The sequence below is a fragment of the Castor canadensis genome, chromosome 10, assembly GCF_047511655.1.
Source record: "Castor canadensis chromosome 10, mCasCan1.hap1v2, whole genome shotgun sequence".
Lineage (NCBI taxonomy): Eukaryota > Metazoa > Chordata > Mammalia > Rodentia > Castoridae > Castor > Castor canadensis.
Window position 1 is genome coordinate 103,020,498 of NC_133395.1, and position 24,187 is coordinate 103,044,684.

General features: G+C 43.7%; 2 protein-coding genes across 5 annotated transcripts; one reads left to right on the top strand and one right to left on the bottom strand.

Annotated features, from left to right (window-relative positions):
* Window positions 1–1,223: 1,223 nt before the first annotated feature.
* On the bottom strand, window positions 1,224–5,185 carry Rpl15 (ribosomal protein L15). Of its 3 annotated transcripts, XM_020169559.2 has the most exons (5): window positions 5,039–5,185; window positions 4,187–4,368; window positions 3,888–4,024; window positions 2,693–3,003; window positions 1,224–1,376 (listed from the first exon to the last, which is right to left on the bottom strand). In XM_020169559.2, exons 2-4 carry the CDS (start codon window positions 4,356–4,358, stop codon window positions 2,698–2,700), a joined length of 615 nt encoding a protein of 204 aa, XP_020025148.1. In that variant the 5' UTR covers window positions 4,359–4,368; window positions 5,039–5,185; the 3' UTR covers window positions 1,224–1,376; window positions 2,693–2,697. The 3 variants fall into 3 exon arrangements, with proteins under 3 accessions (XP_020025148.1, XP_020025147.1, XP_073899913.1); XM_020169558.2 differs by lacking the exon at window positions 1,224–1,376 and having other exon boundaries at window positions 2,651–3,003; XM_074043812.1 differs by lacking the exons at window positions 1,224–1,376; window positions 5,039–5,185 and adding an exon at window positions 4,816–4,965 and having other exon boundaries at window positions 2,651–3,003.
* A 56-nt stretch (window positions 5,186–5,241) lies between these two features.
* On the top strand, window positions 5,242–21,225 carry Nkiras1 (NFKB inhibitor interacting Ras like 1). Of its 2 annotated transcripts, XM_074043813.1 has the most exons (5): window positions 5,242–5,514; window positions 11,458–11,568; window positions 12,844–12,922; window positions 14,240–14,481; window positions 20,333–21,225. In XM_074043813.1, exons 2-5 carry the CDS (start codon window positions 11,551–11,553, stop codon window positions 20,573–20,575), a joined length of 582 nt encoding a protein of 193 aa, XP_073899914.1. In that variant the 5' UTR covers window positions 5,242–5,514; window positions 11,458–11,550; the 3' UTR covers window positions 20,576–21,225. The 2 variants fall into 2 exon arrangements, with proteins under 2 accessions (XP_073899914.1, XP_073899916.1); XM_074043815.1 differs by lacking the exon at window positions 12,844–12,922 and having other exon boundaries at window positions 5,244–5,514.
* Window positions 21,226–24,187: the final 2,962 nt, after the last annotated feature.

The window sequence follows — 24,187 nt, forward strand, 5'->3', positions numbered from 1 at the left end:
GCTATATTTTTCTTTTAAAAAGTTTTTGGTTTTGCATAACTGAGGGTTTAACTGTTTGCTAGGCAGGAACTCTACCACTTGAACCACCCTGCAGCCCTTTTTTTATGTTGGGTATTTTGAAGCAAGGGCATCATGAACTATCTGCCAGGGGCTGGCTTTGAACTGTAATCCAACTGTGATCCTCCTGCTCTGCCTCCTGAGTAGCTAAGACTACAAACGTGAGCCACCAGGGGCTGGCTTCTTTTAAATTTTTCAAATTAGCATTTTATAGTTGTTCAGGGAGTACCCACCCTTGGACAGGGACCTGTTTTACCTTCATTAAAAAAAAATGTGGGGATCAAAGTTATACAGGGGGGGGTTGACATTTCCATGTTTGCTTTATACCCAAATTGGTTAATCCCCTCCATTATTTTCCCTCCTACCTGGTCCCCTTAAGGTGACTTCAACAGGTTTCAGTGTTCCATGTTCATACTTGTATAGAAAGTGTGCCATACTCACCGCTTTCACTCTTTTGCCCTCCCCTCTCCCATTAATACCGTCCCAGTTTATATTCTTGCTCTTCATTATTTAGGTGTCTGTTCATTTTCCTAAATGTTCTAAAGAAAATTTGAGCAGTTTTGTTTACATGCTGACAGAGAAATAAAAGCAAAAGCTGTGTGGTGGCACACACCTCCAGGTCAAGTACTCAGGAGGCTGAGGCAGGGGGTCATGAATGGAGCCAGCGAGCAAGACCTGGCTCAAAAAAATTATTGGAGCAGATTGTGGGTGGTCAAAGAGTACCTAATAAGGTGGTGTTTACTATCTAGGTACATTTATCATCATAAAGGTACTACAGTGAAAGTGAGAGACAATGAGGCTGGGAGGAGACCCCATGGACAATAGAACATGAGGTTATATGGTGAGGACTTTGCTTTCTACTTCAGGGATGCCATTAACAATGAAGAGTCCCCTAGCTGCCGTGTCGCTGTGTCCAGGGAGCAAACCCTTTCTGTACAGGTGACACTGACCTTTGGCAGAGTACTCCCTCTCCTTCCCAAATTAGCATCTTTTCTTTAGATGTTTTTCTGATTTGCACAACAAGCAAAGAACCAAGAGAAAACTCCTAAGTAAAATGTTTTATTTCCCCTCAAAATATTCCTGCCAGTAGTTTTTTGTTGTTGCAGTTACTTGGTTTGCTTTAAAGCACATTAGAACTAGATGACAAAAGATAACATAAGGTCCACTTTAGTTTAATACACATTTATTCCTTTAGTTAAACAACCTCTACACACAATCAATATGTATGGTTTCTTTTGAGCAGAAAGAATTTAGGTTTCAATGTTTTATAAGCCCGCTATGCATGTTTTCTGGAAATAAGCAGGCACCTTTTAAAACCCCTAGAGAAAATAAAAGAGAAAAATCAGTTCAGGGAATCATCAGATTTTAAAACCAAGCCATCTATTATGAAGATTGTAAACTCGGCATTTGTATTAAGGAAAATTCCTTCTTTATTTCTCCCACACTCAAATCTACTCTGGGAAACTATAGCCCAGTCTACTAGAAGACAACATAAATACAACAACAAAAAAAAACCCCAATATGGTGGTAAGCTTAATTGATGGTTTTTGATTGCTACGAAATTTTGAGGGCAATTTAACCACAGATGAGAAAAGTTAACTGCAGACAACAGTAACTTGTATTGACAGCTTTCCTAATAGCTTTATGGGAGCAGATAAACTGAGTTATCCCAGTATGTGTTGACTGAACTGAGCAAAGATGTACTTTCCAATAGCCAAGCATAATAACTGGGGATGTGGCTCAGGTGACAGAGCATCTTACCTCCATGTGGCTACAGATTTCCTAATGCTCATCAGCTATAGTTATGGATATTTTAAAATCTTGACTCAAGCTGAACTTTTTAAGCTCACACTTGAAACACACTAACTGAATAGCCACTGGTATACCAGCTTCCCTTCTTAGCTTGTACCACTTTCTTACAAACCTTAAGGTAGGTAATTCTTATCTACTTAATGTGCAAAGATGTTACCGTTGACTGCTGTGTACCAAATTCAAGATTCTTCATCCCATGAAGTAATATAACCCTTGTTAACTTCCATGGTACCGTGGAGACTCAAGACTTTATACAGGCTAACCTAGATTTTAGAAACCTCCTACAACCGGTTTGATTCTTCTGAAAACCGTGGCATTTTGGATACTTCTCTTTCAGAAGTAGCAATTACTTTTCTACATAGAACCATGTTATCTGGTTAGAATATACTCCTCTCCTAAAAACCTCAAAGCAAAATCCAGTATTTAAGTTTGTACCTGCCAAACTCTAAAACCCCAGCCACTTTAAACCAGCAGAGCATTGCATCATCCCAATAAAGCTGTAAGTTTCATCACATGCACTGAACAAATCTACAGAGCTAGTTTCAGCACTCAACTTTTAAGAATTTATTTTACACCTATTAGACCACACAGCATGTTCTAAACACTGACATAACTCCCTAATAAGATAAAGCAAAGACAAAATGTTTACCTTATCAGAAACAAGATACACCATCACTTAAGTCTTCAAACATTATTGCACTTCCATAACTTGACAAAGCATTCATGAAATAATCTGCAGACTAGTTTTAACAGACAAATAACACCTTTAAGCAGACACAACTGTCCTAAATTGTTTATTAGGTATGAATTTTACAAACATTACTTTTATTAGCGGTAGCGGTGGAGCTGGAGAGTATTCCGCCTTCTCCAGGCCGCACGGCGGGAACCACCAATAGTATGGTGGAACTTGTGGCCCTTTCCAAGGCCACGACTCTTGCGGCCTGCAGATGTCAGCCCGCGCATCTCCCTGTGCTTGTGGACTGGTTTGGTTATCCACTGGGTGTCAGGATTTCTTCTGATAGCCTTATGGAATGGATCAATAAGGATAACCTCAAAGAATTTGTATGTGGAATCTTCACCAACCCAGTAAGAATTCAGGACTCTCAGAGCCCCACAGTGACGTCCAGCTCGCTCCTAGAATAGGAATAAAGGCCTAAGGTCAGCCTCCCACATTGCTTATAGAAGCCAAGTTAGTATCCTTACTGTTAACTTTGGATCACTCCTAGACAAAAGACTAAAGCCGTCCACACATGTTTAATAAGCATCTCTCCCTAGAGGCTGTCACCGTTAAGTATGGCAAGATAAAACAGACTGTAAAATGTTACGCGTTGGTACATCATTTGCTGGAGGTGTGGCTGAAAGGGGTAGAGTGCTTGGCTAATAAGCTTGGGCCTGAGCTCAAACTCCCGTACTGCCACTGGACAAACCCCCTATCGCACCGAAACATATCATTCACTCATCACTCCTTTCCCTTCTAAGGCACAAACGGCAATATTTGGATAAAAAATTGAGGCTATTAGAACCCCCACCTTCCCATGGCAACACATAGCACTCACTCTACCACTCAGCTGCACCCCCAGCCTCAATCCTATCATTTCTATTACGTGGGAGAAGCCAGCAAAATTCCTGCAGAAGTCCTAAGACAAAAAATTTTTTAGCGTATGGCTTTCGTTTGCTAACTCCTACAACAGAGCATACCTTTATTTATTAATCCAGAAGAAAACCTGCAGGCTAGTAATGGAAACAAATGTGTCTGACAATGTGCTCTAAGACCAAGTTTACTGCCATTTAAAAAGCTTAGTTTCCACAAGTTCATTAATTGTATTTTTTTCAGTATACATACAAGCATAGATCAGTAACAGACTGACAGTTCCGACAGCAAAACTACTCTGCCAAGACTAAGTCAGTCAAAAACCACAGACCCTATCTTACATAAGGAGGCTCCCCTCCGTGTAATGAGAAGAGCTGCTCAAATTCTTCCTGCCCACCATCACTACCATCACTGCACCATCACTTACCTCGGCAACAGACTGAAGGCTTCGCGCAAACTTCAGCTGGTTGACACCATGATGGACAGGCTTGCCGTAAGTTGCACCCTTAGGAACTGGACGTTTGCGGCCACCACGGCGCACACGAATCCTGTATATGACATAACCTATACACAACAACACCAGATTGTAAGACTCATAAATTAAAAAAAAAATTCCAATGTTTTGAACGACACACACTGCTAGCAAAGCCAAGACAACGGGGCGACAGTGTCTTCCCGTTTTTAGCTTTTCTGGATGAGCACAATGCCAACTGTGCAAGCACGCACCTTGCTTGGCCTTGTACCCCAGGCGGCGCGCTTTGTCGGGCCGGGTGGGGCGGGGAGCCCTGTGCAGCGCCGAGAGCTGACGGTACTGCCAGCAGCGCACCCTCAGCAGAAAGCGCATCACGTCCGACTGCTTCTTCCTCCACAGCTCCTGGATGTACTTGTACGCACCCATCTTGGCCTACCTTCGAGACAGACAACACCGGGTGTTACCACACAGCCGTCACTGAAGCAGCCCGAGAGCACCTCATCCGTCCATCTTGGTTCCCACCGGCCACAAGCAAACCGCTGGGATTAGAAATAGCTCTGCACCAAGTGCAGCAGACAGCTAGCGCAGCCCCCACCCCTGCAACCCCCACAGCCCAGGGAAGCGACTGGAAAGTGAGCGGGACGGACATAGCTACTTGGATACCGAGGGGACGAGCGGCCGCGACACACGGCGTGTCCCCAAAGGCTCGCCTCCCCTCTCCGCGGCAAGGAGCTGTCTCCGATGCCATAGGAAAAGGTGCAGCTGCCGCCGTCTTAATCACCGAGGGCTAACTTTCTAGGGAAAACCATATTCCCATCCAAAAAGCCAGCCTCGCGTTAGTCCGCCCAAAGCCAAGCCTTCCATTCTTCTGCCCCACGCCTACTTCAGACTCGGGGCCCAGCTCGAATTCGCGCCGCCATCACGTCTTTCCCCACCGCACTCTGGGGGACGCCTCTCTACGCCCTAGCTGCCCTGCATCGCGTCTAAGACTCTCGCCGCACAGGGGGCAGGAGGCGGTCCGAGAACGTAAAGTCTTCAAGCCCGGATGGCAGAAAAGAACGGCGATTAGCGGCGGATGCAAGAGCGAAGGACCCAACCCAGCCTACCTGATGGCTACCGCCAGACGGAAAGGAAGGGACCTTTCTCCCACAATTCTTTTTGGGCTCCTCCTCTACTTCACCGAGCCTGCTTCCGGTGGAACGCTGCAGTAGCCCAGAGGCTCATGGGATATGTAGTTCCGGCAGCGAGTCCTGTGGGCGGAGTTCGGCTGGGATTGGGCGCGGTTTGGGGTTGTCCCGCCCTCGACCCCGCCAACTTGAGCCCGAGAGACAGGGGCGGAGACAGAGAGGTGGCGAGTCCACCGGCTGGAGAACTAGTGTCCTCCGTGGTCCCCTGCGCGGAGGAGGCCGGCTGGGGGCGGGGCTCCAGAGCAGCTGGCCGCGGACCTCGGTGGAGCCGCGCAGTGTGCGCGCGAGGTGTCTTCAGGGCTGCGGAGTGTCAGGTCTGTTTACCTGAGTTGTCGCGGCGGGGTCCCCAAACGGCTGGCCGCAGAGACCTGGGCCCGACGCCTCTGCACCCCGAGGTGGGCATTGGTGGAGATGGAGCTTGGAGGGTGGGGGCATCCCTGGCGGCCACCACGGCGCACACGAATCCTGTATATGACATAACAGGTTCTGTCCCCTGTAGGTGGTTGGGGTACGGCTGGCGCCTTTCATTCGCGTGCTTGAAACCTAATCTGCTAACGTCAGAACCGCAGTTTTGCAGAAATGCACAGTATTTATTTGCCACGACTTGTTTGGCAGGTGCAAATGCTTCGGGTTTTTTGTTTTTGTTTTTGTGTTTTCCTATTTCATGTTTTCTTTCTTTTGTTTTTTTAAGTCACAGCTTTACCATTGCAAGATTTCTCACCTGGTTATGGATTGGAGAAATATTTATTATATGCCTAATGCGTTCCTAGTGCTCTCCCCACTGTTGGGGACAAGCAGCGAACAATGCACACAGACATTCTAGCCTTCTCCTTAGACGCAAACACAAAACAGAAGTAAGCATGCGTTGTGTGGTGATCGGTGCTAAGGGTCAGCATCAAGGGGGACGAAGGGCTGGGGGTGTTGGGTGACAGTCGCATCACCATCATCACTGTTGTACTGCACCACCGTGCCTCTTGAGTCCTGCTTACCATGAGACGGGCCTGCAAGTCGGGGCTGATTGTGCAAGAGACACACCTGGCGGAGGCTACCATTTCAGATGGCGTGTTTAGGATTAGAAGGTGACATTTAAGAACAGATCTGAAGCCTAGGAGTGTAGCCCAGAGGTAGAACAGGTGCTTCACGTGAAGGAGATCCTGGGGCCAGTCCCCAGCACCAAACTAGCATATAAAACCCCCAAACCTCAACTTATGAGCTGGAGGTGCAGAGCTGGTTGTGGCAGACAGAAAAATGAGGAGGCTGAATCAAGCCAGAACTAATAGATGAATACCAAAGAAGTAGTGTGGCTGGGATCAACCCAAGTTTGGAAAGTAGGACATGATGTCAGAGTGGCTTGGCTGTACTGCAGTTTGAACTCAGGACTTCAGGCTTGCAAGACATGCCCTCCACCTCTTGCAAAGCCTCACCTCCCACGGACCTGGGATTCCAGGAGTGTGCCAACATGTCAGGCTTGCTTGCCCAGCATTTTGCTCAGACTGGCCTTGAGTAGCTGAGATTACAGGCATGCACCACCATGTCTGGCCCTTGATGTTATTTTTTAGAAAAGATTTATAACATCTCTCCTGGGATGTGAACATTTTCGGCATTATTTTTCTAGTTGCAATAAAAAAGTTTGGCTTTGTTTATAAAAATAGAGTTTCTCTTTATGCAAAAGAACAGAAATATTGTAATTTGGAGGAGCTGTTTCTAATAGATCTTCAAGGAAAGTATTGGCAGACCTCAGTGTTTTTTCATAGCAGTACTTATCCTCTGGCAGCATTACTGACAAGCCTGGAAAGCAAAGCAGTTATGCATTGAAGACTGCACTGGATCTTGTCTATTAAGATGACGGTTAGTGGTTCACTAATTTTATTGCACACCAGTTTCTTAGGGTGGGGACTATACCAAGTAGCGGTAAGCTACTTGTGCAGTATATGCATCTCTGTGATGCCTATTCTGGCTGAGCAGCTTCCCCTGTCATAGCATCACAGTGTTGAGGGAACACTATGACCATCCATCTGCTCCAGAGCCTTTCCACTGGGGTTTCAGCTCAGGCCCTTGCACTTACTAAGCAGATGTTCTACCACTTGAGCCTTTCCCCTAACCCTTTTCTGCTTTTAGGTTTTTTATTTTTTTCCTTTGCCTTGGGCTGGCCTGGACCTTGATCCTCTTATGTATGCCTCCTGTGTATCTGGGATAACAGACGAGAACCAGCATACCCATCTTTTTAATGCTTGAGATGGGGGTCTCACAAACTCTTTGCCTAGGCTGGCCTTGAACCTCAATCCTCCTGATCTCTGCCTCCTGAGGCAGATTACAGACATGTACCACTGCACCCAGCTAGAAATTCATACTTTTTAATTGATGGTAACAGGTCTTTTATTTATTTTTTTTTTTTTTTGGTGTCGCTGGGGTTTGAACTCAGGGCCACTTGAGCCACTCCATCAGCTCTTTTTTGTGATGAATTTTCTCCACATAAGGTTTCATGAAATATTTGTGTGGGGCTGGCTTTGAACCACTATCCTCCTGATCTTGGCCTCCTGAGTACCTAGGATTACAAGTGTGAACCACCAGTGTTGGGCCTCTGTTTTCTTTTTTGAGACAGCATCTCCCTGTTCCCAGCTGGCCTGAAACTCTGGATCCTCCTGCCACAGTCTCCTGACTGCTGGGATTACAGTGATGCAACAACTCCTGATGTAATCTGCTTTTCCAGAATGTTTTCCATTTGAAGGACAACTAAGACTCTAGAATATTTCAGCCATGCTTTGGTTAGTCACACTTGTATTTTCATCTTTGCTTTCCTTTCAATAGTGTTAAATCCTTACTGAAGGCTATTGTGTTTTATCCCTTTCCTTCTCTCTTCTTCCTGAAAAACCTTAAAGTCCTTATCTAGTAGTTTTTTGTTTGTTTAAGGTGGGGTATCTCACTCAGTTGCTCAGGCTGGTCTCGAATGCATGAACATGTATGTTCAAGTGATCCTGCTGCCTCATTCTCCCATGTAGCTGGGACTACTTGGTGCACCGCCTTGCTCATCTCTTAGCTAGTGCTTTGAGCTGCCTCTCTTCAGTTATGTTTACTAGTTGCTCTTAATGAAGTCTTCTCTGGTAACAGCAAAGTGAATCACCAACTTATTTGTTTATACACACATAAATGTGAAAGTATATTTGCCTTTTTGTTATTACTTTTCAAACGGGGTCTAGCATCTCTGCCAGGGGCCAGCCTTGGATTGTGATCTGTGATCCTCCTACTTACTCCTGTGTCACTGGGATCACATGCCAACCACATTTTATTATGATGGGATCTCAGTAACTTTTTGCCTGTGCTGGCCTTAAAGCACGATCCTCCTGGTCTCCACCTTCTGAGTAACTAAGATTACACTCCCAGCTAAGTAATGCATATTTTAAAGAAATTTATCTTCTAATCCTAGTATCAGTGAGTGATCAAAGTACAATTACAGGAGCCAGGGTGGTGGTGCTCATCTGTAAGGAGGGTGAGACAAGAGGATCAAATTTGAGACCAGCTTTGGCTACATAGTGAGACCTTGTCCCAAATCAGAAAGCAAAATTAAAATACAATTAATAGTATACTACCTTTTTTCTTTTTTTGGTACTGGGGTTTGAGCGAGGCCTTCAGTCCTTTTTGTTCTGGTTATTTTGGCAATAGGGTCTTGTGTTTTGTTTGTTTGTTTGTTTTTGGTCTGCACTGGCTTGGACTGTGTGCTTCCTACTTTAAACTTCCCTCCATCACTAAGATGACAGAGGTGCACCACTACACCCAGCTTTTTTTTTTTTTCCTATTGAGATGGGGTCTCATGAACTTTTTTCCCAGGACTTGCCTGCAACTGCAATCCTCCTGATCTCAGCTTCCATAGAAACGTGGGGTGACTTGCACATGCCATTGTGCCCAGCTATTGGTTAAGATGGAGTCTCGTCAACTCCTTGCCCAGGCTGGCCTTGAATCCTGATCCTTCTGTTTTCACCCTCCCAAGAAGTTAGGCATGAACCACCAGTGCTTGACACCTTTTTTAGAGCAGCTATTTTAAGACCTTTTCCAAAGATTCTTTGGAATACAGTATTTGATTTTGGCATTGCTCAAGATTCTGTTGGCTTCAGCATTTTTCCTGTTGGATGAAGTGCTAGCACTCAGTTTTGCCTCCTTTTTACAGAGGGCTTGGGTGTTTTTCATTATAGCTAGCCCTGCTTCTCTTAGCTATTCTACATGTCTGCCATTTTAAGGCACTTCAGCTTTTTCAGAAGATGGGTGTCATGTGGTATAGGGGCTCCCCTAGTTGAACAAAAAGGAAGAAGAAAGTACTTCCCTCGCATGCACAAGGCCCTAGATTCAATCCCCAGCACCATGGGGGAAAAGAGAAAGAATTGCTCCTGGGACTTTCAGAGCAAAGGAAATAACCACAGGAAAATGAGAATTTAGATTATTTCAGCATCATTTTCTAACAGAATTGTACTGTACTGCCATTATTTTCCCATCCACAGGTAGATTTCTTTTTTATTTGTTTTCCTTTTTTTTTTTTGGTAGCAGTGGGGTTTGAACTCAGGGCCTCACACTTGCTAGGCAGGTGCTCTTACCGCTTGAGCCACTCCACCAGTCCTAGATTTCTTTTTTAAAAATTACTTATTTGTTGTGTATCATGGTGCAAGGTATTGAACCCAGGGCCTTGTGCATGCTAGGCAAACACTCTACCACCGAGCTACATCCCCACCCAAGGATTTCTTTCTCTTTTCAAGTCTTTTCATATACCTAGGAACCTCCTTTAAGTTTCAGCTATTATCATTAAAATGTTTGAAGGAAAGGTTCAGTGGTATCATAATTATTAGAAAATCCACAGTATTCGAAAAGGACAGAATCCTATGATAAATGAGGTAACATTAAATTAATCATCAGTTCAGAGGTATGTGTAGAAAACCCTTTGAAATAGGCCATAGCTGCAGACATAGGTGATACCATATCATATATGACCAATGCTTCACAAAGCACCACCCTTATAAAGAAAGCCTGAGCATTTTCCTATTGTAGTTCTATTGAAAATCTAAAGAAAAAGCCCCCTAAGAGAACTGGAGCTCATGGAAGCAAGTGGTAAATATTCTTGGAAAATAGAGAAAAAGATTATTTCCTGGATTTGCCACCCAGGAAATGATGGTTGTGTCACAGACGTGATGCTTGTTTGTGTACTGGCAAAACACAGTGCACTGCTTTAGAAATGAGCACTGTGTTACTGTGCTGCAATAATGGTAGTAGCATTGAATTTTGTTTATCAGCTGAGCAGTTGTGGGTGGTTTGGGTCACAAGAAATTATAGACTTTGAGGGAATAAAGCAGAAAAGACTTAAGGAATGTTCAGATGTTGCTTCATGTTTTCACAGTTGGTAAAAATCATAAGCTGTGCAACAAACATGTATACAAAGGTAGCTACCGTTCAGTCCCTGTTAAGATGTGTTCTGCATTGGGTTTTTAGTTTTGACGGCCCAGTGAGCCTGAGAGCACAGAAAGCTACCCAGAATCCCTTTTGTTGTAGTTGTCTCTGACTGCAGGAAGTTGTAATGCCCCTTTAGCCAAAGTACGGCATGTTCATTTGTAGGTAAGAGGAGAGTTGGGGGGAAGATGGAGGTGAGGAAAGAAAGCAAAAAGCATTGAGGAAATCTGAATTCTAAAAGTCAGATTATTCTGTTGTATGGAGTGAGCCATTTTCCTTTCTACTTTGGCTCCTGGCACCTTGCCTTCTGGAAAACAGATGTCTTGAAGAAAATGTCACCTGACCTTGCTCCTCCATGGGTATAACAGGAAGTAAGGAGGGATGAATTTCCCTTTTTCTAGAGTAAAATGCCCAGGCAATTTTTCTAGCATTATCTAAGTCTTCCTCCAAAAGATGACTAAGAGCTCATGCAACTACCAAAATCCAATCTTTGTACTGGGAAAAGATTGACAGCAGTAATAGAAGCATTAATGCTTCTTGAAAAAAAAAAAATCAGATCCACTCTTTCCCCAAAAGTTTTGTCTTCATGCCTTCTTAAATATTTACTTAAATGTTTATTTTTCCAGGTAAATACTGGAAAAGGCAGTCTTTTTCATGGAATCTTAAGATTCTGTTGCATTCCTGTAGCCTTAATTAGTACTGATATATTTGTATAAAACATATTCTTTTCAAAATAGTCACAGGTACATACCCACTGGTGTGTTCTTCCAGCAGTGTATCTACATTATCTCTGTGAGGGTATGAAAGAAAGTCATAACACCGATGGTCAGCAGAGCAAATGGGAGGCTGTGGAATGGAGTTTGTAAGGAGAGGCCTTACTTTCTATGGAAGCCCTTTCACTCTCTTCACAGTGACATCCTGAGAGAAGATGGGAAAAGGCTGCAAGGTTGTGGTTTGTGGACTGTTATCTGTGGGGAAAACTGCAATTTTGGAGCAACTTCTCTATGGAAATCATACTATCGGTAAGATTATTTTCCTGTAGTATCTAAATTCTGGAAAGTGGTAGAGGGCTTTTATCGGTCATGTTGAACTGAAGATGGTAGACAAAAGTGAGGTGGAAGAGGAGAAAAAGCAGGAGAGAGGAAAACTTTCTTTGTAATCAAAGCCCAGTAAGTGTGTATCTTACTAGAATAACCTTTAATTTTTTAAAGGCTTAATTTATAACAAGATGACACAGAGCCACTTACATGTAATCAATCATTTTCTGTCCTAAACACTAAACACATTCCTTAATGTAAATATTTATGCTGATGAGAGTAAATGTTTGCTTTCTCATGATCCAACCTATATATCATTATGTAATTATTCATTTTAAACTAATACCTAAGAGGCTTTACTTAGTACTTATGGACAATTCATGTAAGGTATCTACAATAAATCATTCTGCAGTATTTACATTGTTTAGGAAAACTATAACCAGAATATTCAAAAAAGTGTAACATAATATAATTTGGGTGTGTGTATAGGTTTTAATTCATATAATTTTACCTCTGAACGTAGCTCTTTTAAAATATAAAAATTTTCTTTCCGTATTGGGGATTGAACTCAGGGCTTTGTGCATGCTAGGCAAGCACTTTACCACTTGAGCCACTCCCCCAGCCCTTAAAATACAAAATATAAATAAGAACATGGTTACTGGGACCATACCATATGCTTCTGCTCTACTGATTAAAACACAGTGTTGGCCTGGGGCCTAGCAAGCTTGAGGCCCTGAATTAAAACCCCAGTACTGAAAAAAGTGTTAATTTTCTCCTCTTAATTCCTTGATCAATGTAGAATTATTGAGTATTTGCTGTGTGCACAGAATGATTCTTTTCAATGTGGGCATGCCTGTAATCTAGCATTCAGGAAGCTGAGGCAGAAGGATTGAGACTTTGAGGCCAGCCTGGGTTTCATAGCACAACCCTGTCTTAAAAAACAGACACAAAACAAACAAAAATGGTTCCTTTCACTTAAGCCACTTACGTGTAGTTGAAGGGACAAACCGTGTATGAAGGGAACGAAGTGGTGAAATAAGTTTTTAAAAGGTCCCAGGCAAGAAGGGAACTGAAATTGGGACATCAGTTATGAGATCATTCCTTCAGCAACATTTACTAAGGCCCTTCTGTTTAATTGAAGTCAGTTGTTCTCAGAACTACAAAGATAGAATGCAATCTGGGCTCTCGAGGTGTTAATACTCCAGTTGCAAGGGACAGAAATGGAAAAGGTTAAAGTATAAAATGCTGTTTCCTGTACAGGGACCAATAAGAGCAGAGTGGGAAGGGGGTTCTTATGAGAAGGTCTCCAGAATTGCCCTTTCAGCAGCATCTTCAAAGGGTAAGAGGCTTTTACCAGGTATTTTCTATGCTGCCAAAGTTCAGGGGAAGATAACCAGCTAGAGGCACTGGAGGAGGCAGTGATCAGGCAGATGTTTAAATTGTAGACTTGGCTGCCTTATAGTAACTTTCACACTTTTTTGGTCATTGCTCAAAAAGAACTCTGAAAACTGACCAGTAGATGGTGATGCAGGGAAGAAACCAAGGAGGAGGAACAGGTGTGGGGAGGGAAGAGAGTATGAGTAGGTTGAGGTGCCTGTGGAAACTTCACATGGGATTGCCCAGTGGGTACTTGGGAATCAAAGGCCTGATTTTCTGCTTGACCCTGGACACGTGCAGTTTTGAGTCTCTTAAAGAGACCCTGGAGTTCTGCAAAAAACAGAAAAATTTCCCAGATCCTGTTCTTGGCTGTGATGGAAAAGAAAAGAGGCCACTTAATTATTGGAGCTACTTTTTTTTTTTTTTTTTTTTTGGTGGCATTGGTAGTTGAACTCAGAGCCTCCAGTTTGCTAGGCAGGTGCTCTACCCCTTGAGCCCTACCCCCCAGCCCTAAGCTACTTTTTAAATCAGTCTTTAACTGTCCAATTTAGGAATTAAGTTCCTTGATTCTTTTTTATTAAATTGATGAATTTGATGAATTTAATGATTTTGTTTGTATTTTTTCTTTTATTTTATCATTTTTACACTTACTTTTGTGTGTATACATTGTTTGTGGCACCATCCCCCTCCACCTTCCTTCTCCCCACCCAAGTTCCTTGATTCTTGACCTGAAAAAAATATGTAAAGGTAAATGTCATTGCCAGTGGTTTGTTTTGTTTTGTTTTTGTGGTGGGAATGGGGTTTGAACTCAGGGCTTCGTGCTTGCAAAGCAGGCTCTACCTGAGTCATGCCTCCAATCCATTTTGCTCTGCTTGTTTTGAAGATAGGGTCTCATGAACTATTTGCCCAGGCTGGGCTGGCCTTGAACCGCAAGTCTCCAGTCTCAGCCTCCCAAGTAGCTAGGATTGCAGGGGTGGGCCACTGGTGGCCAGCTCATTGCCCAAATGTTAGTACTACTTTTAGGTTCATGGAGAACTCTTTTTTATTTTGAGAACCCAGGGCTGCATCACTTAGCTACATTCCTAACCCCAAAAGAAATATTTTTAAATAGCACTTTGTTAATTTACTATGAACAACTGCTTTTCATTTTCGAGAAGTAGTAAAGTAGGAATGTGATTATTATATGTGAAAAATAAGAAATCCAATCTCTAAAGGACAAGAAAATAGTGAACAGTTGACATTGGCTTATCCAAAGAGAGTAATTTCTTTTTAATCCCAGGCATGGAAGATAGTGAAACAATGGAAGATGTGTATATGGCGTCCGTGGAGACAGACCGGGGAGTGAAGGAGCAGTTACACCTGTATGACACACGAGGCCTGCAGGAAGGCGTGGAGCTGCCGAAGCATTACTTCTCGTTCGCCGATGGCTTTGTTCTTGTGTACAGTGTGAATAACCTTGAATCCTTCCAGAGAGTAGAACTTCTGAAGAAAGAAATAGATAAGTTCAAAGACAAAAAAGAGGTAAGTGCACGTGTTAAAAATACTAAGTGTGGATTACAATACTATTTAGATTATAGTGTGGATTTTTGGGTAGTTTACACATTTAAAAATCATTAAATTATTATTCTCAATATCTGTAACCATCATGTTTTTCTTAGCCTGAGAAAGACAGGATGAACTGAATTCATTCAGGCCCAGCACTGACTTTCTGCCTCTGGTTTGTTTTTCTATGTACAAGTTGGATTTTAATGACTTCATATCTCGAGTACCACATAGTTCATTTTGTGTTGTCTGGGATCACCGTGTCCTCTGGCCTCTTACAGCCTCCTTGTTTTATCTCCAGCCTTACCAGACAAAAGCAAGCTAGTAAGTAATTATTAGTTTCTACCTATTTACCACCTAAAAATAAGATCTGCCTTACCATGGTCTGTGAAGGCTTACGTGGCTTGTCCTTGTCCTCATTCTCACTGCACTGGTCCACTTTGTTTCTCCTGCAGCCGACTTTGTCCCCCTAAATGCCCTGCCTGGAACTCTCTTATCTAGACCTTACCCAGAGCTTCCCATGGCTGACTCATCCTTCAGGGAGCCATTTCGTGCACTGGCCAAGAGCTCGGGTAGCTCTTTTTACCCTAGACTTTTAAATTTCATTTATTTTTATCCTAATATTTTACTTTGAAATTGTACACTCACATGCAGCTTTTCCATACCTTCGTCCAGTTGGTGGTTTGTTTATTTATTTATCTAATTTTATTATTGGAGTTATTAGAGATTGAACTCAGGGCTTCACACTTGCTAGGCAGACACTTGAGCCACATTTCCAGCCCTTGTTGCTTTAGTTCTTTTTCAGAGAGGGTCTTGCGTTTTTGCCCAGACTGGCCCCATGCCAATCCTATCACTTACATCTCAGTGTACCTGGAGACCGGCCAGGGTCTCACTTGGTAGGCCAGGCTGGCCTTGAACTCATGATCCTCCCGCCCCTACCTTCCAAGTGTTAGGATCCAGGAATATGCTACCACGCTTACCTGCTATAACTCTTTTGTGTGTGTGTGTTGTACTGGGATTTGAATTCAGAGCTTCATGTTTGCTACACAGGCATTCTACCACTTGAAGTATGTCTCCAGCAATTTTTCTTTGGTTATTTTGGAGACAGGATCCTTTTGCTCAGGGTCAGCCTGGAACCTGCTTCCTGCTGAAGCTGGGATGACAGGCTTGTGCCACCACACTCAGTTTTATTCAGTTGAAAGGGTTCTCCAAATGTTTTTTGCCCAAGCTGACCTGGAATCGTGATCCTCCCAATTTCAGCCTCCTGCATAGGTTGGGATGATAAGCGTGGACTGCTGCACCCAGCTATTGGTTGAGATGGGGTCTTGTGAACAAACGCCCTCCCCCATCCCAGGCTGGCCTCAAACTGCAATCCTCCCAATCTCAGCCTGCAAGCAGCTGCAATTATAAGCATAAGCCATTGGTGCCTGACCTTTTTGTGTGTATGATGGTACTGGGGTTTGAACTCAGGGCCTCATGCTTGCTAGGCAGGTGCTCTACCACTTGAGCCTATCACCAGCCCAATTATGTTTTTGAGTCTCCTCCAGATTCTCCTTCGTGTCCCTCAAAAGCTGAAAGAATAGTTCAGCAAACACTGATATACTTGCTTCTTAAACCTTGGCTTTGTTGCTCAGCTTTGTTGCCTCAGTTTCCTCATCTGTAAAATGAGGATAATAGTAGTCTCTCAGATGGTTGGTATGGGCCTAAGAGGCAGCCCAGTTTTAAAAAATTGCTTATTGAGCAACTGCTGTGTGCCAGGCATGGGTCAGAGAATACAATGGAGAAAAGAACAGAGGCCCTGTTCCCATAAAAGCTTCCGTTATGGGGGAAGGAAGGGGAGCCGCAAAACAAGTACGCACGAAGAGTGAAACTGTAGAAAAGTAAAGAGAGAATATAGTGAGGGCTGGCGTCCTCTTGGAGCACAGTGGGAAGGCTTCCCTGATGCGGTGATGTTCAGCAGACTTGATGGAAGTGAGCAGGGAAGTAGCACGCTCCCTGTGGAGGGAATAGCTAGTGCGAGGGTCTGAGGCGGCATTCAGGAAGCAGTGATGAGGCCAGAGAGCAGGTTAGGAAAGCGAGTCATAGGACCTGAGGGCAGCACTTTGCCTTTCACTTGTAGTGAGATCACAGCCATTGGTTTTGGGTTTAGGTTTCATTTATTAATTTTCATATCTAAAAACATTGAATAAGCAGGGTTAGTGCAGTGGCTCAAGCCTATAGTCAAGGTTACTTGGGAAGTGGAGATTGGTGGGATTGTGGTTCAAAGCCAGCCTGGGCAAAAAGTTTGTGAGAGCCCCACCTCAACCAATGGCTGGGTTGTGGTGGCTACAGCCTGTCAACACCCAGCTAAGTTGGGAAGCACAAACAGGAGGATGGTGGTCCAGGGTGGCCTGCAGAATAAAGCAAGACCCTCTCTCATAGTTCACAAACACAAATGCCCTGGTAGAATGGCTCAACTGGTAGCGTACCTGGTACCCACCCAGGATGCTCAAGTCCCTGAGTTCAATCCCTAAGCCAAAAAAAGAAAAAGAAAAAGAAATTAAATAAGTAGTGTTTGTGCATGGCTCAAAATAAAAATGATATGTAAAGAAGACTGCTGTAAAGTTCTTAACCGACAAGATCCTACACCTAGATCTGAAGTCTTACCAAGTGTGTGCTTCTACCCCTAAACCTAGAGGAGTTTAGAGCACATGCCTGGTCTCTGCAGGATCCCTAGGGTTAATCACCACACATCCTGCCACACACTAGGAAACATGATTCACGTACCTCAGGCAAGCCTTTTTAAAGTACTTTTATCCCTTTATGAGTTTGTAGGTACCTTTCTAAATTTCTTTATGTAAATACAAGCTAGTAGGGATACAGGGATTTTTAAAATTACCCCACCCCTCTTTTTTTTCTTTTTTGTTTTTGTTTAACCAAGGTAGCATACTGTTCTTTACCTTGTATTTTTCATCTAACACACCTTGTAGTTCTTCCTGTATCAGTACCATACCCACATTTCCTTTCTTTTTAAATAATGTCCACTGTGTGGACATAAATGTATCATACTTAACCAGTTCCAGATTGGCAGGTACATGGGTTGTTTCCAGTCATTGCTATTATGAATTAGGTTACAGTGAGTAATCTTGAACATTTAATATTTTGCACACAATATAGTTGCAAAATCAATCAGCATAAATGGGGTTATGGAGTCATAGGGTAGATTCATTGCAAATTACCTTCCATAAGATTCATTGAAATGCCTTTTTCTCTACTCTTGACAAGTGTATGGTTAAACTTGTACATTTTATGAAAATGGAGTTTCATTAGTACAAATGAAGTTAAACAACTTTCAGCTGCTTTTACTTTTAATTTTTGGCATTGCTGGGGGTTGAACTCAGGGCTTTGAGCTTATTTAGGCAGGTGCTCTACCACCTGAGACACTCCTCCACCCTCTTTGCTTTAGTTATTTTTCAGATAAGATCACATGCCTTTGGCCTGGGCTGGCCTTGGACTGTGATCCTGCTGCCTACACCTCCTGTGTAGCTGGATTACAGGCAAGCACCACCATGTCCAGCCTCAACTTAAAGTATCATTTTGGCTCTTGTGTTGGAGTAGACATTTGAGGAACAGGTGAGAAGCAGGTGGCCAGTTCCCAGGAGGAGACCTAAGCTTTTAAAGCCAGGAGTGATCAAACTGTGCCAAGTTCTGCAGTTAGGACAGAAAGGCTAATGATTGAGAATTGGTTAGTCTTTAATAGATGGTTCTAGACAAAACGGTTTTAGTGAAATTGTGAGATGAAGTCTGAGCGGAGTGCACAGGAGAGAATTGGAACACAGAAGAAAGTCAGCGCTGTGAAACAGTTTTGCTATAAGGAGAAGAGATGGAGCTGGAGAAGGATGAGGTGTAAAGAGAGGGTGTGTTTACATGAGAGGTAACACCGTGTTGTATGGTAACAGGATGACTAATACAGAGGGGAGAACAGGTGATGAGGAGGAGTAACTGCTGGAGTGACATCCTTTTCCAGGTGAAAGAAGATGGATGTGTTCCAGAATCAGTTGGATGGGCTGGGAAGATGGCAGGTTGTTCTGTATGGTGGAAACATGAGAAGTTGTCTTCCATTGCTTCTTTTCTTACTATGAAACAGCAGAGTCATCAGCTGAAAGGAAGGTAGGGAAGGAAGAAGAGATGTTGAAGCTTGGAGAAGAGGGTCAAGGACTGTTCTCTCCAGTTAGGGTAGATGTGAAATGTGGCATGTTTGCTGGAGAACACCAGCTTGAGGTTGGTGGTTATGAATTGGAGCGGCCAGCAGGGTTGTATATTTTTCTCCAGCCACATGAACTAAGTGGCATAGGACAGAGTCTGGGTAACAGTTAAACTTAACAGGGAGGTTGTGTCTGGTGAAACTGATGGGATAACCAGGGCTAAGGGTAAATGACAAGAGCCTGGGCCGGATGAGCAGGAACTGGGGACTTGAGTGAGGTAGAGGGCAGTGATAAAGGGAGTAGCACAGTAGATTGTATGTCCTTGTAGTGTACAGAATTGTTAAACTTAGGGTGTCAGGTGTGATGGGAGAGGTGGGCCAGAGCGGGATTGCCAGGAATTACTGCAGAGGGGAGCAGTTACGATGTCAGGGCGTAGGATTCGCCTGTGGAGTGAATGGTGAAGTTAGGAGAAGGTCGTATCATTGGGAAAACTGAGAGGCCAGGTTACTGGAAGCACCTAGTTAGTGAAATCATTAGGAACTATGACCACGGTAGTGCCATAAGGCAGGTCTTTCATGAGCAGTGTTAAGTGTGTGGGGGAAGAGGTGTGTGGAATCAGTAGATACTTTAAACTAGTGCCACCATCTTCTTCAGGGGTCTTTAAGGACACACTTAGAGCAGCATTTGAGGGACAAAGACACACTTATCCACCCTAGCCCTTCTCAGGGCCCAGTGGTTGTGGTAGGAGAGGCATGGTAGAGAAAGCTAGACTGTAGGCTAGTCAGGTTTCAGTCTGGCAAGAAGATGAAGGGACCATTTAAAGCCAGAGGGATGGTTGCCAAATTCTAGAGGGCAAAAAGAGTTTATGCCATCAGGCAGGAGATGGAAGCAGCAGTCACACCGGAGGATAACATGAAGCTGAAAATCAAGGTGATGAACGAGAGGAGGGCAGTAGGGGACATGGGTCCTACTGTACAGTGGAGGAGCACCCAGAGCCCTGGTCCTGCACCTTTACCCTGCCAGGAAGGCATGGCCTTCCTAGAGAACTCCACCATGGCTCAGAAGTGCCTTCTTGGACAAGCCTGGGCACCATCCTCTCCTTTCCCCTGGGCTTCAACACTGTGGTAACTGCTGTGTTCTGGTCACCTCAGGTATTGAGTGGTGAATGGTAAAATGCACATTTACGATGACTGACTTGTATTTGGTGTGAAGGACTCACATTGGCCCATTTTAACACCACATTAGCAAGCACTTTTCAGGGATTGGGAATGAAGTGAATCACTGTATTGCAAACCTCCCCAATAACAAGTGTAGCCAAAATGAAATGCAGACACACTGAAACCATCATCTTACACCATCCTCCTAGATACAGTTTCCAAGTCTGTTTTCCATTCATACTTGAGCTGAGGAACTTGTGTTGTTAATGTAAAACATTTTTTTTTTGCAGACAGCAATCCATAGTGCATCTGTATTTCCAACACAAATGCAATCAGGGAGATGAGTGAGGTGACAAATACTGCTGTCACACTGAGGATCACTTCAGTGAAGTAGCTTGTATATGGAATGGATTTCCTTATGTACCCATTTTTGCCTGGAAACTGATGATGGCAGAGTTCCAGTGTCAACTTTAATCCACTTTCTTGCAGGTGGCAATTGTTGTATTAGGAAACAAAATCGACCTTTCTGAGCAGAGACAAGTGGATGCTGAAGTGGCACAGCAATGGGCGAAAAGCGAGAAAGTGAGACTGTGGGAGGTGACTGTCACAGACCGGAAAACTCTGATCGAACCTTTCACTTTATTAGCTAGTAAACTATCCCAGCCCCAGAGCAAATCCAGCTTCCCTTTGCCTGGGAGGAAAAATAAAGGGAACTCTAGCTCTGAAAACTAACCATCAGAATCCCACAATTGCTTACTGAAGAGTGTTGACGTGCTGTAAGATCAATACTTAAGATGGGCCTGCCCTTTGCATTTCCTTTTGTTCCCTAGGGAACCCTAAGGAAGTAGTTTAAGGCACTTTAGGTTATTAAATTATTTTCCTAAGCCTATTGTTATTGCCTGATATGAAATATATTCTCGTTGTTCTAAGCTTGTTCCTGAAATCACCTTTGTTATTTATGCTGCACTTGCAGAACAGCAAAATAAAGTTTGCATGGTATGCAAATGCACCCACGTGTCATGCCCCACCCTGTTTGAGAGTTATCATTCTTTCTGTGTATACCTTTTGCAAATGTCTTAGCAAAATGTAACTTTTTAAAGCATTCATTAATCATATAATGTCTAGAGTTATAAATTATTTTTTGTGTACCCAAATTGGAGCAATATCAATGCACAACTTGGACACTGCATAAGCTCAATTCTTATCTTGTGGTGCTGAGTAGAACACTCAGCAGCAAGTAGAGGTAGGCTTACCAGACGCCAAGTTTGCCTCTTTGGTCTGCTCCTGTTGACAAATGAAATCACAGAGCTTCTTCCTTCTTTTTGAAACAGCTAAGCCCTGAAGGATAATAAAACTTCCATTTTTCCAGAAGGAGTACTAGATCTCCTGGAGTGGTTTCTTTCTTTCTTTTTTTTTTCTCAGTACTGGGGTTTGAACTCAGGCCCTCATGCTTGCAAAGCAGGCCCCATTGTTGCTTGAGCCAGTCTACCAGCCCTGGAGTGGTTTTCTAGTACCTAACCATGCATAGTAAAATGTATCTTAAAACTCCTGGGCTGCCAGTGGTCTTGAAGTTAGATATCTGGATTGGTACTAGTTTCCTGAAGATTTTGACAAGATCTGAACGTTGAGGCTAATTATATTTAGTGAGTTGAGAGCATTATAAATAATTTAAGAACAGGAAGCCAAGCATGGTGGTGTGCTTTTGTAGTCCCAGCACCTAGGAAGATGAAGTAGAAAGATGGGGAGTTCGAGGTTGGCCTAAAACAGGAGATGCTGTCAAAAAACCAGAACCAAACAGTAGGAAGTAAGCTACTAGGTGGTTTTAACTGTGAATGAGTTAACTATTTAACTTAAGAGTCAAACACCTAGATGGAATAAGCAAAGAACACGATAAAACATGAACTGTAAATTCTTTTTGTTTGGCAATACTGGGGCTTGAACTCAGGGCCTCCACCTTGAGCCACTCCACCAGCCCTTTTTGTAAAGTGTTTTTCGAGACAGAGTGTTGCAAACTATTTGCCTGGGCTGGCTTTGAACTGCAATCCTCCTGATCTCTGCCTCCTGAGTAACTAGGATTACAGGCGTGAGCCACTGGCACCAGGCTGTTGTCCACACTCTTCCAAATATCTTGACAAGATCCTTCCTCTGGTCACAGTTGATGGGCCCAGGAGTGGGTGTCTAACCTAACATGGGCCAAGCAGAGAACTTTCCTAGGAATTTTGGTCCCACTCTTTCCCTGGAAATATGCAGCTCAGCTGTTGGTCAATTACACAGAGAAAGCCAGCTTTAGCCAGGCTCAGTGGTGCAAGCCTATAATCCCAGTACTCTGGAGGCTGAGGCAGAAGGATGGAAAGTTTGAAGGCAGTGTGGGCTACACGGAGAGACACTATCTCAAAAGATGGAGGAGGAGAAAGGAGAAGAGGAGGAGGAGGAGGAAGGGAAGAACTACAACAACTAGCTAAAGGGGTGGGGAGTGGCAAAACAGGACTGAGAAAGAAAGGGTTCTAGCAGTGTTCATCCCAGACTCTACTTAATCCAGAGGCTCCACCCTCTCCCTCCCCTTCCTACAGCAGGCCTGATCTGTATCATGCCCCTCCATCCACCTAGGGAGTTTCCTTTTCCACCAAAACTAGACTAGCAAGCAATAGTCTTTGAGCAAGGGTACATTAATCAAGAGACCACCAGAGGGGATTATCCTTTGATTTATAAAGATTTGTCTCCAGATGTCTGTGGTATAGGCGAATAAAATGCACTCCTCTGGAGAAGGGGATAAGGCGACTTATCTGTGGGATTGCTGTGAGGGCCGCATGATTAAACAGATACGAAGCACCTGTCTGGCACACCCTCCATGAAGCGATTTTTGGCTGGAGAGTAAGAGCCTATTTTAAAACCTTAAGTCCAACAGGATGTTTTGGTGCACAGCTGTAATCCAAGCACTTGGGAGCCTGAGGCAGGAGGATCTTGGGTTTGAGGCCAGCCTGGGCTATACAGCCAGTTCCAGGCTAGTGTGGAGACCCTGCCTCAAAAAAAGGGAAAATCTGCAAAGTCATAATAGACAAAGACAAACTGAGGAATTGTCAGAGACCAGAGGAGATTGAAATGAAAAGTAAACGCAATGTGGGAATCTAGATTGTACAGTGGACCAGGAAAAGAGTAGTGGTGGGACTCCTGGTGAAATTTACATAAAGACTGAAGGTTACTTAATAGTGTAATAGCTGGGTTAATTTCCTGGGCTTGATCATGGTAGTGTGGCTATTATGTGAGATGACAATGTCAGGGGATGCTGGATGAAAGCTGTGTGAGAGTTCTATACTGTGTTTGCAAGTTTTCTGCAAGACTAGAATTATGTGAAAATAAAAAAGCATAAACCTGCCGATGGCAGTGATGCACGCCTGTAATCCTAGCTACTTGGAAGGCTGAAATCAGGAGGATAGTGGCTTTAGGCCAGCCTGAACAAATAGTTCTTGAGATCCCCATCTCCAAAATAAACTGATCAAAATATACAGATCAAAATGTACTGGAGGTGTGGCTCAGAGTTAGAGCACCTGCTTTGCAAGTGCGAAGCTCTCAGTTCAAACCCCACTCCCAAACCCTTGGACTTGAAAAAAACAAAACAGAAAACAAATCTCAGGCCCAATATGTCTGCAGTGGGTTTGGTGCAGGTAATGATGTAAGTATGAAACACACCATATTTAAGGAAAAAAGTTAAAATCCAAGAGAATAGTTGAAACTACTGAAAATTCATGCAGGCAGTTGCCGACAAGAAGGATTATGGAGTCCTTGTCCCAGCACTGATGTGACAAGCTCAGGGGTTAGAACGCTCAGGGGAATCTCACACTCACAGTAAGAGCCACCTCTACCCGTGCTCCTCAAAAGTGCCCCTTTGGTCTTGACTCAGATGCCTCTGGTCGTGGGCAGCTCACTCCTCTGCCCCTGGGATGAAATTTAGTTAGTAAGGCTGAGTGCTATGGATAGCTGAGGGAAACTGGAAAGCACCCCAATGAATAGGGCCAAGTAATCTTAGCTGCCGAGATGATAGAGCGCCACATAACCAAGTGATACGCAGGTGGCCTATCTAAATGCATTCACATGTGCCATACGCATTGTGCCTATGTGATAAGAGAAGAACAGAAGTTGCATTTACACACTGATTACAGTTATGCTTAAAATCTAAGTGTGTACAATAGGGGCTAGAAGATAATTTAGAAAGGGTAAACAGTTGTGGCTTCAAGTTCTTATTAAACTTGTGGCACTAGGGATCAAACCCAGGATCTCACACGTTAAGGAAACACTCTACCATTGGGCAGTAGACCCCAGCCACATCTTGATTTTTATAAAAAGTGG